This window comes from Rhopilema esculentum, chromosome 13 (assembly GCF_057945365.1).
Source record: "Rhopilema esculentum isolate cy_ngs chromosome 13, ASM5794536v1, whole genome shotgun sequence".
Lineage (NCBI taxonomy): Eukaryota > Metazoa > Cnidaria > Scyphozoa > Rhizostomeae > Rhizostomatidae > Rhopilema > Rhopilema esculentum.
This window is the reverse complement of record NC_142827.1, coordinates 8618076-8633143: the sequence shown is the minus strand read 5'-3', so window position 1 is coordinate 8633143 and position 15068 is coordinate 8618076. Positions and strand designations below refer to the sequence as shown.

At 33.9% G+C, this 15068-nt stretch overlaps 2 protein-coding genes across 5 annotated transcripts in view; both read left to right on the top strand.

Annotated features, from left to right (window-relative positions):
- Window positions 1–7297, top strand: part of LOC135691512 (transmembrane protein 94) — a 30441-nt gene extending 23144 nt beyond the window's left edge. For all 4 annotated transcript variants that reach the window (XM_065209372.2, XM_089112245.1, XM_065209374.2 and 1 more), the window contains 12 exons: window positions 203–362; window positions 935–1047; window positions 1458–1557; window positions 1721–1829; window positions 2461–2564; window positions 3220–3320; window positions 3732–3971; window positions 4558–4709; window positions 5034–5131; window positions 5473–5566; window positions 5923–6090; window positions 6446–7297. In XM_065209372.2, the coding sequence (XP_065065444.2) occupies window positions 203–362; window positions 935–1047; window positions 1458–1557; window positions 1721–1829; window positions 2461–2564; window positions 3220–3320; window positions 3732–3971; window positions 4558–4709; window positions 5034–5131; window positions 5473–5566; window positions 5923–6090; window positions 6446–6518 (1512 nt within the window). In that variant the 3' untranslated portion in view covers window positions 6519–7297. The remainder of the gene's footprint in view (window positions 1–202; window positions 363–934; window positions 1048–1457; window positions 1558–1720; window positions 1830–2460; window positions 2565–3219; window positions 3321–3731; window positions 3972–4557; window positions 4710–5033; window positions 5132–5472; window positions 5567–5922; window positions 6091–6445) is intronic.
- Window positions 7298–7703: 406 nt separating this feature from the next.
- On the top strand, window positions 7704–14353 carry LOC135691519 (cytosolic Fe-S cluster assembly factor NUBP2 homolog). Its single transcript, XM_065209383.2, has 9 exons — window positions 7704–7792; window positions 8868–8986; window positions 9290–9378; window positions 9744–9853; window positions 10359–10430; window positions 11818–11900; window positions 12466–12576; window positions 13469–13538; window positions 14204–14353. The coding sequence occupies exons 1-9, from the start codon at window positions 7786–7788 to the stop codon at window positions 14335–14337; spliced, it is 795 nt and encodes a 264-aa protein (XP_065065455.2). The 5' UTR covers window positions 7704–7785; the 3' UTR covers window positions 14338–14353.
- Window positions 14354–15068: the final 715 nt, after the last annotated feature.

The window sequence follows — 15068 nt, the reverse complement described above, 5'->3', positions numbered from 1 at the left end:
ATTATCAACCATAAAACCACAAAACACGATCCCTAGGTAGAACAGCAACATCTTTATTTTATATATATTAAAGAAGTAATTGTAATAGAAGTAGTTTATTTTATTTGTATTATAGCTGATAGGGAATTTGTGTGTAAAGATTTTTGAAAAAAAATAATCCTGGTCTTGTCCTAACCCTCGGTGCCCTATAACTCTTTTACAGGTATTCGCAGAGCGATTGGGTCTGGAGACCGGCTGGAATTGTCACATATCATTAGCTAATTACGAGCCACTCCCATGTCGCGGCAGTATCGACGAATCAAGTGTACTTCACTCAGAAACGGATGGGTTGATCGCTGGTAGCAAATCAAATATAGCTGAAGGTTTGTCAATATATCACAATGTTGCATTAAACGAGTCTTACAGACATACACTGAACTTTATGCTATACTTAATTTGTTTTTTATTTATACTAAAAGCTATGTTTCTCCAATATTTGCTAAGGTGTAAGCTGGGGAGATTATGAAATTAAGAGCATTAATATTGTCGTATAATATCTTAGTTCGGGATGCGTTTGGATGGTTGTATATGATTGAAAATCTCTCCAATCGGTTACTCGCACCAACCTCACCATGCTATTGCTTGTTTTCACTGACTCTTTGGTATTATCATGGTGCTGAAAAATAGTTTAATTTTTCGCAAACAATAATTTTATCAACTATAGTTGGATATGTATTGTTTTCATGATTCAGTTAATCTTTGATCACACGTTCACAAATTGAAAACTTACAAAACTTTAAACTTGCAAGTATGTTTTTTGCAAAATGATGTTGAAAATTTTTGTTGATCTCGTGTTTCCAGCGTTTTGAAGCAATTTTATTGTGATTTCTTTTTTTTTACATCTCTATCTTAACTATTTGTTGAGGTCTCAGAAGTTGAACTTTATTTCGTTTAGCAAACGACGATCGTCGAAATACAGCCTACTGCTCTGGAAGCGAAGATTTGTACAAAGAGAAAGTTGTGAATGGAAATAGCAACCATGACAACTTCTATTTAATATCAAACAGGGTACGATATAACTACCAATTTCGTTAATATCATTAACATCGCTCTATTTTACGTACGTCTTTACTTTATCTCTTTTGTTAATATTGTGGCATTAATGTCAAGTTCAATCGCATCGTTAGCAAATAAAAACAGAGTCGTTTATTTGTGACACTTTCATCATATCCCATGTTCTTGCAGGGGTAGCATTACACCAATTCTTGAAAGTTCTTGATTCTTCTTGATACAAACAATGTGATGTTTAACCTTGATACCAACCGGAGTCCACTGTTCATGTTTTAGGGGATGTGATAAATGTAGCTTTTGTTGGAAAACAATCTACTTTCAACATAAAAACTCTTAAAACTTTCGAATTAATTGTTGATGAACAAAAAATATTTACTTCTCTTTGATTCATAAGCTTAATTTTTCAGGCAAAGCTGCCACGTGGAATTCGAAACATTAGGCCACACCTGAAAAACGTTGACGATGTTCCCCTTCGTGTACCACTTTTTACTGATTGCACCCCTCAAGGTATTATAAATCATTTTTTGTTGTAGAACTAGATAGTTTTCAAGGTGAACGATTTTTTCACCTTGAAAATTTTTTTAAAATTTTATTGACGTATTTACCGTTTGGTTTATCAAAGGTCCCGTCGTGTTTTATTTCAACTTAACCTTTTTTTCCTATTTTGCAGCTGTAACTGAAATGATAGAAATCATGCAAGAAAATGGCGAAGTCGTTTGCTGTCTTGGCAGCTCATTAAATACATGGAATAGTCATATATTTTCCCAAGCGGATGTCAGGTAAATGCTATCCTTATTTTGAAGCAAATGGAGCTTCGGTGATTTCTCCTGGCGCTTAGAACAGCTATAGTTCTACCTTCCATTTTGAAACATTTTACTTTGCCTCTAGCTCTCTGCATTATAGTACGTAGACAGATTACTGTTGTCCTTGACCAAAAAAATATATAGAATTTTCGGCTCAATTGCTTGCTCCACCAGGGCTGGGTTTACAGGAGCCAAGAATCTAAATTTTACACTGTCAATCTGTTTGACACGAATGGGTTAATTATGGTACCGAACAAATAACAATAGTTTTTGTTCAACGTTCTAATTAGAGAGGGGGATATTTGGCAATCGACTCTCTAGCCCCGATGACATTTCTGTGTTCAATACAACAGGCTCGCAAAGCATTTACACCAGAGCTGAAGCCTCTTGCCAAAGGACACACCTCTTAGTGGTTCAATCGAATACTCTTTATCAACTGCCATCTCTTATCTTTTGTTGTCCAAATGGTTTAAACCGCACAAAAAGTATATCATGTTTTGCCCCTCGTTCTTTTTATCAGTTCAAGGAGCGTTTTATCATTTGAAAATTGATCCTTTTATTGCAGTACATTCTAAGATAATGTTTGTTTTTATGAATTTTGTTATAGCATTGCAATCGACCCGTTGCACCCTCAAGTGTGTGTGAAAAGCAAGCCAGGAAACTATAGAAGTGGGTCTCCCTTGCAGTCAACAGAAGACAATGACAAATATGGTATGTAATCAATGAAATTTTACATTTGCTACTTTCGACTAATAACACCATAAACCCCCGGGTTTAGGAGCCTACTTTTCAGGTCAAGGCAGAATAATGTGACGTTTAAAAGCCACTTGATTCAGTATAGGATATTCGAAGGGTTCCTATAAAAAATCATTTAGGTGACGTCACCATGAGATCGTGAATTGTTGCTTTAAGTAATGTCTTTAATGACTTGTAGTTCGAAGGTTAAACTTGACAGGAATTTCGGATTTTAAATAGTTTTATAGCATGCTGACTATACAAAGCTGAAACTTTCGTCCTAATCTTCCCTTGTTATTTATAGATTTCATTTCCCTCGCAATGAGAACTTATTTTATCACTAAACTTTGATAGACACTTACTTACAAGATGCGTAATTTAAGGAAAATCTTCCTGTATGTTCCAGAATGGAGGGATTCACTGCTATTTAAAGTCTTTACATATTCTGTTTCTAATATTGGAACTTTAGTTGATTCAAATTAGTTTGCCTCATCCTAAACTTCGAGTATCCTGATATTGACTGTATGTTTAAAGTTCAATTATTTTTTTTGATCCGCTTGTATCGGAATGACATTGAAAATTCAGTATTAATTTATTTTATAAATCTCAACCGTTTCTGTTTTCCTTTTAGACGTATCCTCTTTGCGACTGAGTTCCTTTTTAAACAGTCTCCCATGCTCCTTGCTTTGCCGGCAAGATAAACAAATCGATTTTGTTTCCTTGATTTGTGAGGTAGGCAAACATAGCAGCTTTTTTGCATGATTACATGAAACTCTTTATCGAAGGATTAATCATGATTGTTTTCCGCATAATAAGTAAACACTTCAATCATTAATCATAGTCAGTGTAATCATTATCGATCATCAGCATCAATCATAATGATTGTAATCATCCCCTATCATTATAAATCATCAATCATAATCGGTTCTATTATTATCGATCATCAGCATCAATCGCTAATCATAATCGTTGTAATCATCTCCTATCGTCATCAACCATCAACATCATAATCGTCATTGATCATATGAAGTCAACCTCATCAACACTTCAAATACATTGCGATTAAACGAAACGAGCATATTTTTTGTAGCTTGGCCACACTTTTTGTTGAATAATAGAATAATGCTTGAAATTCATTTGCAGGCAAGAAGATTGATGTTCAACATGAAAAGCTGTTTCTTGTTTATGCTGTCAGCCAATCTTTCTCTTTCCTTGTGCATGCTTGTGTCCTTTTGTTTGCTTTTACCTTTTCCCTTTACGGGACTTAGACTTCTTTGGCTGGAAATTATCATTATACCCCTGCTCTCTCTTTCTCTGCTCGGTACACCGTCTGATTCGGACTTGATGAACAGGATGACTGGGAAAAGAATCAGCAATATATACGTAAGTTTACCACGAAGCAGATGAATAAATAACAGAACATTTGATAAATTTATATCAGGACTTTACTTTTACAGTCTAAGCTTCATATTTCCTTGAAAGGAAAGAGGATTTAGGAGACCTCCTCGAACACTTCTATTGTTAGTGAAACAGTATTTTTCTGATTAATGTTTAATTTATTGGTATACCAGGAACAACAGGTGTTCTGGTCCTCTCCTAAGAGCCTCTTATTTGTGGTCGATAGCTAGAAGTCTAAAATGGAAGGAAATCTTAGAGGCTATTTCATATAAAGTGATGAAGCTGATCTTACAGCGAGTCTGTAATATAATATGTACCCTTCCACTAGACACATTGCTATGTTTCTAGCTTCAAAATCTCCAGGTGTACTATATGAAAAAGTGCAGAATCTTTAAGTACCCTCTTACCCAAGAAAAAGTTTAAAGTCGTCGTTTATTTGTTGATTTGTTTGAAGCAAAAAGAAGAATGAAAAAAAATCAAATATCACGTGTGTCGAAAGTATCTTAAGAGCTTTAAAGTTTCGTGCTTTTTATTTGCAACTACTAATGTTCGTTGTTTGCTTCTATTTCAGGAAGATTCAAAACAGTTTTTCATACATTTCTTTCCAACTTTTGGTCTCAATGTGCTCTTTACAGTCATTGGACTCTTTGCTTGGTTGCTTTTCTCGTTTTGCACAAAAAGTCATGGAGCTGAAGGACAATGTCATTTTCTTTTTGGCACTAAGTAAGTTTTTGTCTAGTTTCTGTTTGTTTAGTGAACTTACACAGTTGGAAAAAAGTGACTTAGTTGCAAAAAAGGGTTGAATAATTTATGGAAATGTACTTTTAGTATTTTATGAAATGTTTCTGTCTGTTTGTAGAATCTTTAGATTTTAAACTAAGAATATGTTTTCGTTAACAATGCCAAATGTTTTGATTGGCGTTTCGTTCCACATTTTTTGTCTATTGATCAACATTTATAGACCAGCTACAATATATTCACAATCAAAATTATGATGCTATTAATTTGCCAATTGCCCTTCATTTTTATTGCCTTTTTATGTTGCAGAAACCTTACAGACCCGTGGCATGGATGGATAACAGTGAACAAAGAGGGCCTATACATGAGCCAAGACGTAACATTGCTCTTTACAACATTTTATTTGAGTATGGTTTTCAATTTCTATTCTGTTACATCGTTTTTTACAGCGTTTTGTTTTTATACAGGTACCTCTCTTAGTCAAGGTACTCAATTTCATTTAGATGAAACTATGAGATATGGAGGTCTAGAGCTTGAAGACTGCAAATGGTGCAACTTGAAAATCATCTCGTTCTGCAACCTTGTCACAAAACTGCTATAGAACTCTTTTATCTCCCATTAACTGTCCATCTTATTCTAACGCAGCCCTGTTTATAGTGTCATCTCTCCCTTACATCCATCTTAAAAATTAAGAATTTTGTACACTGGGCATTCAGTTTTTTTCATTTAATCCTTATTTTCTTTCTAGTTGTCTTATCAGCAAGCTTTGTAGACAGAAATTATCATTTGTGGACGATGTTGCCGTTTCGCAATAAACTTTGGTTAAAGGCTACTTTGCTATGGTATGGTATTGAAATTGAACGATAAAATTCAATCGTCGTCGTTTGTGACTGTTATACGATTTGTATGTCAGAGTTTGTATTTCGTTAAGTTGAGCAGGATTATAAACTTCCTGTTTTTCATCTTTATTAACAAAACTAAGGACCTATTAGCTGAAACTCTACACCATTCTATTTCTAATCACTGCATTTGATTACAACGATTAAAGCTTATTATTTCATATTTCTTTCAAGAGCAATTCCAATTGGTATGTAGGTCTATGTTCCTTGCAGTATTGTCTTGTAACATTGTGTCTCCTCTAGTTATTGAAACCTGCATTTTAGCGTAGTACTTAGAGTGAATCTTCTGTTTCTTGCAGTATTGGTTTACAATTCATATACACAGCAGTCTCAATATATCTTTCGAATGTCCCAGGAACAGAGCACGATTTTCGCATTCAATACGTGATTTATCCATTAACCCTCGCTCTTCTTTGGCCAGTTGTTCTTATAATTTCTTGTGAAATGATGAAACGCAGGCATATCAAGTAAGTTTCTTTGCAAATTTTTGTCTGTTGCAAAGCATACTTCGAAATGCCCTGTTTGTTCAATTAATTTCTTTCCTTTTTTACTTTAGGCCAGTTCAAATTATATTTGCCATTAACTTTCCTGAACTCAAGTTTTCCAACAAAATTATTCGATTTTCAAGAATAGGTTGGCCTACTTCACGCCCCCTGGTCACCGGGCCAACATTTATGGCTTTTTAAGGTTCATTTTATAAATTTTAGTATTGAAAGGGGCAACTCTCGCAGTTTTTAAAATTGCCCGGCCTACAAACCAAACATTTCTAATTTAGTGAAAACATTAAACATTTTCAAGCTGTTATGCTTCCTTCTCTTTTAGGATGTTCATTAGGTACCAAAAAAGAGAAAGACTTAAATTCGACACGAAGCTTGGTATGAACTCGCCTGTTTAGGCAGATGCAAGCGTGTTTCAAGAAGGTTTATCTTTGTAAATATTAATTAACGTAACACTAGATTTATACTTGTTATAAGTAAAATTAAGTAAAGTAATTGTTAAAAAATAATTAATAGGCGTTGGTCGTATTTTGCTTCACGACAGATGGTTTGCTTATTTTGACTTTCAAGGGTAAGGGGGGGGGGGGGTTTGGAACATAAATCAAAGATTTAGATAAAGCAAATTTTGTTTCTATTTCGCAGACTGTCCGATATGATTTTGCCGAATAATTTAAGATTTTGCGTTTGACACGCCCTTGGTAGTTGTATTTTAGTAGTGTTAACTGTAAAGGTTATTTCGGGAATTTGCTATAAAGGTCTTGCGAGGAGCAATTTGATCTTTCATGTTGTTTATGATTGGGTTGTTTTCACTGCTTCCACACAACAGCCTGATAAGATATTTCTGGCGATATAAGATATTCTTGAAAACATTTGAGGATGGAATTTATGCATTACAGGCAGAAGAAGTAGAGCGTCATTTTATGTGGGCCGTAAACAAAGTTTAGGGGCGCAATGATTATTAGGATGGGCGAATAACTAAAGTTTATGGTCAAAATCTAATATAACCCTCGTAAGATAAATGAAGAGAAAGGATTCAAATTTTGTATTTTTATATGTCCATTTTGTTGTCATTCAAATTGTTTACATTTGGTATAATGCATAGTCGATTTAAACTGTTTAGAAGTTAACTCTGAAATTATATGGCATCAGATTGTTTAGAAAGCTTTGTCTCAACTTGTCTCAACTTGTTTCAACTTGTCTCAACTTGTCTCAACTTGTCTCAACTTGTCAATATGATAAAATTCTGTTTTCCATAAATTCAGTTCATGCATTCATAACGTACATTTATAGCATTTAAAAGGGAGCTGTGCTGCTTTTTGCTCCTTAAGGAAATTAGGTTTATTTGGGGTTCGGTTCATCAAATAGTGAAAAGAGGAAGTGGCTTCAAATTTAGCAGTTTTGTAAATATCATAAATTTAGCCTGAAGTTCAGTGTGAGTTGTGGTTTTCTAATAACCCCCTCCCCCTTCCCCGTTCTTTGTAATGGGTCTAGGGATTTGCCGTAAGAAAATAATGAGGTAAGCGAAGTTATGTTGTTGTATGAAACATCACCTTAATTTTCCCAAAAGTTTTGGTATCAATGAGAGGCGAACATTTCCCAGAAATGGCTAGAATCACGAAGTCGAGGCAATTTGGCCTGGTCCTCCGGATAGAATAGAATAATAAGATGGAGGGTATGTATTTCTTACTTACTTATTCAAGTAGATATCCCGTTGAACAATGTAAATGTGCATATATCTTGTCAACGTTTGTCCATTTTCATAACCCAAAATCAGCAACTTCATATATTGGCGAAAATGGCAAAGTTTTGCAAGATTTCGATACGCAGTTAAAAAAATATGTTGTTGTGAAAACATTGAACCTTACTTACTTATACATGAAGGAAACCCCATCCCAAATTACTCACATGGCTTCTCCTAACCCATCGAGAGGGCAAAGCATCAAGACCCAGACTATAAACTTTGGCTAGTGCGTGGGCCAGTCGATTAAAGAATTTTCATTCTGCGTGGTTAGCTCTAGAATTTTAAAAAGTGTGTGTGTCGGACGGAACCGAGTTGTAATGACGTCACTTTGACGCAATTAGCTGAAGTTAATTACAAGCAATATTGTTCAAAATGGCAGCCGTAAAATTGGGGGAATGGAAAGTCAAAAGATATATGTGTACGGTTCACTGTGATGCGGTATGCACAGCCGGTTTAAGAAACTTGAAATTTTGCGCATTTAAAATTGTAAACTGCGCTTGAATATGCGTATGCAATATATTGCGGGTGTGCAGCAAAGTTTCCTGTCTGGAGCAAGACCTGCCAACTCAAACTCACTGGCGTTGCCAAGGCGTGGGCGTGTGATCGCACGCCATTTCCAGCATGGCCTGCATTACCAGTGTTTGCCAGTCTGCAAACTTTAGCAACTCTTGACTAGCTCTCTTGCAAATTTGGTGCAATATCAAATTTTGGCATGCCAGACTATACAGTCCTTATGTACACATCTGCCATACTCTGCAGAGACCAGCTGATTTGAGTTTGAAAATCATCTTGTCCACTTTTTAGAGATGTCTGTTTGAATTGTGTAGAGGTGTCCATTAATGAGTGTTAAACTTTGGTAGCAACTGCTGTAATAGAGCTGTGATCAATGTAGAGGGAAGTAAATAATGTAGATATTCATGCATTTATCCATATTGTTAGTTTGTGCCTCAGCCAAAACATTCAAGCTTCTTCTTTATATTTTCATGTAATGCAACTTTCACTTCAGACTCCCGTGCACTGAAAGATGTAAAGCATATAATTTTGGTATTATCTGGGAAAGGAGGAGTTGGCAAAAGCACAGTGGCAACACAGCTTTCATTTGGACTCATCAAAATGGGTAAAAAGGTGAAGATTCTTCTGGTTAAATTACAATTTTCTTATCTCAGTGATACAAGGCTAAGAAGTGTTCAAATAAAATTTTTCAAATGAATATTGTCAGTTATAAAAAAGGACATTTGAATCCTTCCTATTCAAGATAATTTTCCAATCTTTTACTGGAAAGTTTTCTAGATTTTCTTAAATCAACTAGCATGATGGTACAAGCTTAAGATTTTCTTCTTAATTGCCATTATATCTGTATCTTAAATAATCAAAATGCCATTCTATCTAAATCTAAAATAATCAGGATGTCATTATATCTTGATAAAGGTTGGCCTTCTTGACTTGGATCTCTGTGGCCCAAGTATCCCCAAAATGATGAACCTGAAAGGAAGGAATGTACACCAGTGCAGCGAGGGGTAATAGTTATGATATTTTTTCCAGTGTATGATTATAGCATTCAGTATAGTTTGAGCTCCATTAAATAGTTGGGTTAAAAATTTAGAATCGTTTTCCTGAATAAATAGAAAATACTCATGAATTTATTCAAACAATTTTAAGAAATTCCTTAAGAGTCCATTACCAGTTTGTGCCAGGGAATTTGTTCCACTCGTGCAAATAAATGAATGTATAACATGAATTGCTATAATTTGAGATGTTATATTTTGCCTCTAATTTTGCATGTTACCTATCTATTGCTTTCTAGTATTTTAGATGCTTGTATTTTCATATTCCCCATTTATAAAATGAAATGTTTAATATGTAATTTTAAAACTTTCCACAGCTGGCTGCCTGTCTATCCAGATGATGCAAAACAGCTTTCTGTGATGTCAATAGAGTTTTTGCTGCAGTCACAAGATGATCCTGTTATTTGGAGAGGCCCTAAAAAGAATGGTATGGAAATTAATTATATTGTTACTGCCTTTGCTTTTGTGTAATGTTGCTCAATGTATGAGCATCATTCAAGCAATCTTTATTTATAATAAACACATCAACCTAAGCACCTCAAGGCTCTTGCTATGCAGTTTCAGTTTGATTATAAAACAATACGCTGAAACATACATTTCAGTTTTTCTTGTTATTGCTCAAGTGTAACAAATTCTTCATGACAAGAGCAAAGACATTTGTTATACAGTTCAAAGCAACAACATGCTAAAAAACTTCCTCAACTGGCTGAGAACATGTCACAAAGGGACCTGTCTTTTCAATTTTGCTAGTTGCATACCACATCAAAAATTGCATGAAATCACAGTTGCTTTACACTAGAATGTGTTATGATAATCTAAAATCCTCCATTTTGCTAGTAAAGCCAAATTCTTTTTTAATGAGGAGCTTAACAAATATTAGCTATTTTTAGTTTTTAATTGGTAACATTTTTAGTTTTTGTATTTGGTTTCAGCAATGATTAAACAATTTGTAAAGGATGTAAATTGGCAACAGTTAGATTATCTCATCATTGATACACCTCCAGGTATGTACATTTCAATGGAATATATAAATTATTCCAAGGTATACTCTAGACTCTGGTGAATTCACCCAAATTACAGAGTACCTAAACATTTGACAAGTATATATATTTTCTCAAGAACCCTACCCTTGAATAAGGTTTTTTAAAGGTACTATTGGTGAAAAGAATTTCACAAGATTTTCTTTACGACAGTGGGTATTTGCCTTTAGCTGCTACTGCTCTTCAGCTAAATATCAATAAGCCTTCAATATTTAGATTTTTAATTAATCATGTAGAAGAAATAGTGTAGAAGTCAATTAGACAGTTGTTTGATTATCACATCAAGCAGGAAACTAGAAGTTGAAACTAAGAACTATCCTTTTCTATATGCATCTACAGCCCTGCCTGTACTGCATCATGCACAATGTGACAGACCAGTAAAACAGTATTTGTTAATATCATTCAGGGATTATTTTTAACACCAATTCTTCTTTTTGTTAAGTAGAATTTAGTTTGTTAATTTCTTATTATCCTGTTAAAATGTACCCTAGTATCCTGCATATAAGCTTGTCAGTGTAAAGTTCCATGGGCTTATATCTATGTAAAGGCCTTTAAGCAAGAGACTCTTCATTTGGAATCAGGATGTAAAAGATACTTCAGAAGAAAGGCTACCTAATTAAAGATAAAATTTTATTTTCTCTATTAACAATATCTTTGGCTATACATTCAGCTTAGTAAGCAATGTATCTCATTCTTTAAGAGCATATTTTAATGGGACCTCTAAACCATTTCCCTTTTGTTGTCTCTTCAGCCACATACAAAAGCTCTCATTTTCCCTCCCAAGTTTAATTCACAATATCAACATGTGTAATAGATTATTAACTGATTAACTATAGAAGTGTTTTGATTGTTAATACATAAAGTTGTATCAAGAAATGATATCTAATTCATTTTGGTCTCAATTACTGATTTTAATGGGAAAAATTTATAGGCCATGGGCTTTTATACATGTGCGTTACCTAACTTGCCAAATTAAAAAACGTAAAAAATTTGCATATGGGCCAATGGGTTTTAATGCTGAGTAATAGGGTAGTTAAGCAAAAGGCATTTTTGCCTGGATACCAAGTTGTAAAAAAAAAATTCTGCATCAACTTTTCCTCTTTGTACTGGAAAGAACTGCAAATGTCTTTGAAAGAGTTTTTCTGAAAATGTGAAGCAACAAGTAAAAACTGATTATTACTCAGTTGCTTACTTGTAGCCAATATGTTGAGCCATGCATTTCACGGAAGCCTATTTTTATGCACAAAGAACTTCATTGTCTCAAACCCCCATATAAACCTCAAAGAAGACATCCACAAGCTAATACTTTATTAATGTTTATCTTTAGTAAAAAATTTATGTATCTTTACAGGTACTTCCGATGAGCACATTTCAATAATTGAAGTTCTGAAAGAGTATCATGTTGATGGTGCAATCCTTGTAACAACACCACAGGTAATTTACTTGTTTCTAGTCTTAAAGGTTCTATCCAATTTTTGCTTTGAATAAATGTTCAGTCTCTAAGATTTGTTTTTTCCTGTTTTTACAAGACATTGAAAAAAGTGCTTCTGAAATAGTTATATCGAGGATCCCTTTCTGGACGATTAAAAGTTGTGATTAAGAGGAATGTTACTACAACTGTTGTGACGTCATATTCTTCTTTTTCATAAGAAAGTCTGAAACCAAGAAGCTGCTTGTCTTGTTTTGTATTTTCAACATGTGTTGTTCTTGAATAGTTTAAAGACACTATGTTACGTCATTCAACCCCTCAGAGTTAACAATAGCCTTTGCAGCGTGTTTAAAATCGAGAAAACAGTGACGATTGGCCAATTGGCTCCGTAACAATAGGTCTATTGTATAGTCTAACCAATGAGAGTTTAACTGGCCAGTGAAATGGTCGGGACATGGTGTCTTTTATAGTTTAAGGCATGTACTGATTCATATGCTCAAATTATGATTTTTCATATTTGTTATATTTAAGGTTACATTTCTCATATGATTTTATTTCTTTGCTTTTTAGAATGTTTCTACGGGTGATGTAAGAAGAGAAATCACTTTTTGTCGAAAAACCAAAACCAACATTCTAGGGATCGTGGAGAACATGAGTGGATTCGTTTGCCCACATTGTTCAGTATGTTATCATAAACTTATATCATTGCTGTTATTTATATCAGGGCATGCTTTGGTTACTTTCAGCAAATTTCGGCGAGAATATTATCAATCTTCTTATTTAGATAGAAATATTTATAGTAGGGACAGAAATTTAGATTTTCCGAAAAAACGAATAAGCATTTTTATTTTTTTCTATATTTGAACATAACATGACGACATCAGAACTGAATTGAAACAAGATATATAGTCTTATCATTTATTCAAAGTTAAATTTCTTAAGTCAAACAAAAGGAGGATTGTTTGGTATTTTCCTCAAAAAAACATTTTAAGTAGCATACCTTATAGACAGATCCAGAACAACGAAAGAAGTCATTGTTTTCAGCCTTAAAATCTTTACTCTCAAAATATAATACTTAGATAAAAATAGACAACCATGTTATATTTCCGACAAGATCAGAAGTTTTCCGACAAGATAGCAGTTTAGCTTTACAAAGGGGTTTCTAACCCCCTCTGATCCCTCTATCTACGCCACTATACTTATTGTAGGGTTTAGATTTACGGATCAAGTGAATGATAAATTAAAGTCTGCATTTCCTATTCAGTCTAACTGACGTGATAACAACAATAGTAGGGTAAAAAGGTGTTACAAAGTAAAATCTCATATAAACCGGCCAGGTCAAAGTATCTTAAGATAAAACTAAAGACTGATCTTATCAATAAAACCCTCGCCGTTCTTGCAAAAATTCGGGGACTGTACTCTTGTCATTAATCCTACTAGTTGTATGCCAATTTATGCTACTAAATTCATAAATTTCACTGTGATATAATCTTGGAATTTTATAAACTGCGTTTATGCTCTGTTGTAAGTCCCGTTTTTTGCTAGTTTTGATGCCTCTTTTTTTCTAACACAGGAATGTACCAACATATTCTCTTCCGGAGGAGGCAGATCTTTAGCTGAACACTCTGGCGTGCCTTTTCTCGGTAAAATGTTTCTTTTCTTTTGTAACCGGATTTGTTAACATTTTATTTCATTTCATTCTATCTTTTTTTACCCATGGCAACCCCTAGAACAATGGTGCATAGGGGGCCATGCTAAAATATACAAATATATCAATTAGAATACTGCTAAGGAATTTGACTAAGTCTAATTAAAATAGTGAAATCATTTCATATAATTCAGCTTATCGTTTCACGACAAGCATTAGGTGGAAGAATAGATTCTTGGTAAACAGATGGTAAATTTATAGTTTTCATGTAAATCTTTTGATTTTACTTATTTTGGTAAATATTGTGGAAAATGATTAAATAATAGCGACTTTTATGCTCATGAAATATAGCTATAGAAATGATACGGTCGAAATTAAACTTTGTACATCTCCCATTTTTCGTACATCTCGTTCACTGCAAAATGACTTCGAATGTTAGTAAAAAGTTTTATTATGTGAAATCAATTATATATTTCCTAACTATCAGCATTGTTTACTGACGGAAGGGAAAGTTGAAATTTTAATGCAGGGGAAATAATGAAAAGTTTAAGAACAAGCCAGAAGCATAGTATTGGCAGACATTTTAGCCTTTATCCACCGAGACTGTTGTAGTTCAATGGATGTTCATATTTTTGATGTTCCTATTTTTGTTTATTGCAGGTGAAATTCCGATTGATCCAAACTTGAGTTTATGTGGCGAGAAAGGACTCCAGTTTGACTTAGACTCGTCCCCTAGCGGTAATGCAGTAAAAATAATACTTCAAAATCTTTGTAAAAATATCGAATCAACATAGAAAGCATACATTATAATTGTGTCAAAATTTGTCCTAGTTATACTTTCCATCAGATCGGAAAGCCCGATGTTGGGCTCGACACAAACATTTTATCAGTTTAGTTTTTTGTAGGTATTTAGTTTTGCTAGGTTGATTTCACAATGAATTTGATTTTAAGACATAGTCTATTCGAAAGAAAATTCGACGCCCCGAGCTGTTTCTTGGGATTAAATAATTGTCAACATTTCAAAATTTTGTCTTTTATTATAGTGATATTACGACTTGCAGCGGCGTAATCATTTATAGATAGCCAAAATTTTTGTGCTTAATACCAATACAAACTCTTTTCAGTTATTTTCAGTCATATGGAGAATAAGTTGAGTTTTTATAATTATTGTGCTCTGATAGTGTTCAGTAAATTTTCATAAATATAAGTAAATTTCTTGTATTTTTAGAGCCCCAATTCAAAAACTTTTCACCAAGGTTGATTTACTTCTCTATTTATTCGAGGCTACAAAGTTTAAAGTTTCACGTATAAAGTTTAAGGCAATGAAAACGTTGCTTTAACGAATGAATGATTGTTCATGCGCAACTAAGTTCCCTTTTTGAGATATTTTCCCTGTATAGAGCAATTCATATTTATCGATACCATCCCTGTTAAAATACTTTAAATGATTCTGTTGTGCAATGAAAACCTTTGGCTTTACCCTCGTTTTTGTCAATTTGAGCAATTTCAAATCTTTATTTCGAAA

Coding starts and splice junctions, on each gene's coding strand:
- LOC135691519 (XM_065209383.2), top strand. Junction 9,379..9,743: donor GTACACCAGTGCAGCGAGGG/GTAATAGTTATG, acceptor AACTTTCCACAG/CTGGCTGCCTGTCTATCCAG. Junction 13,539..14,203: donor CTCTGGCGTGCCTTTTCTCG/GTAAAATGTTTC, acceptor TGTTTATTGCAG/GTGAAATTCCGATTGATCCA.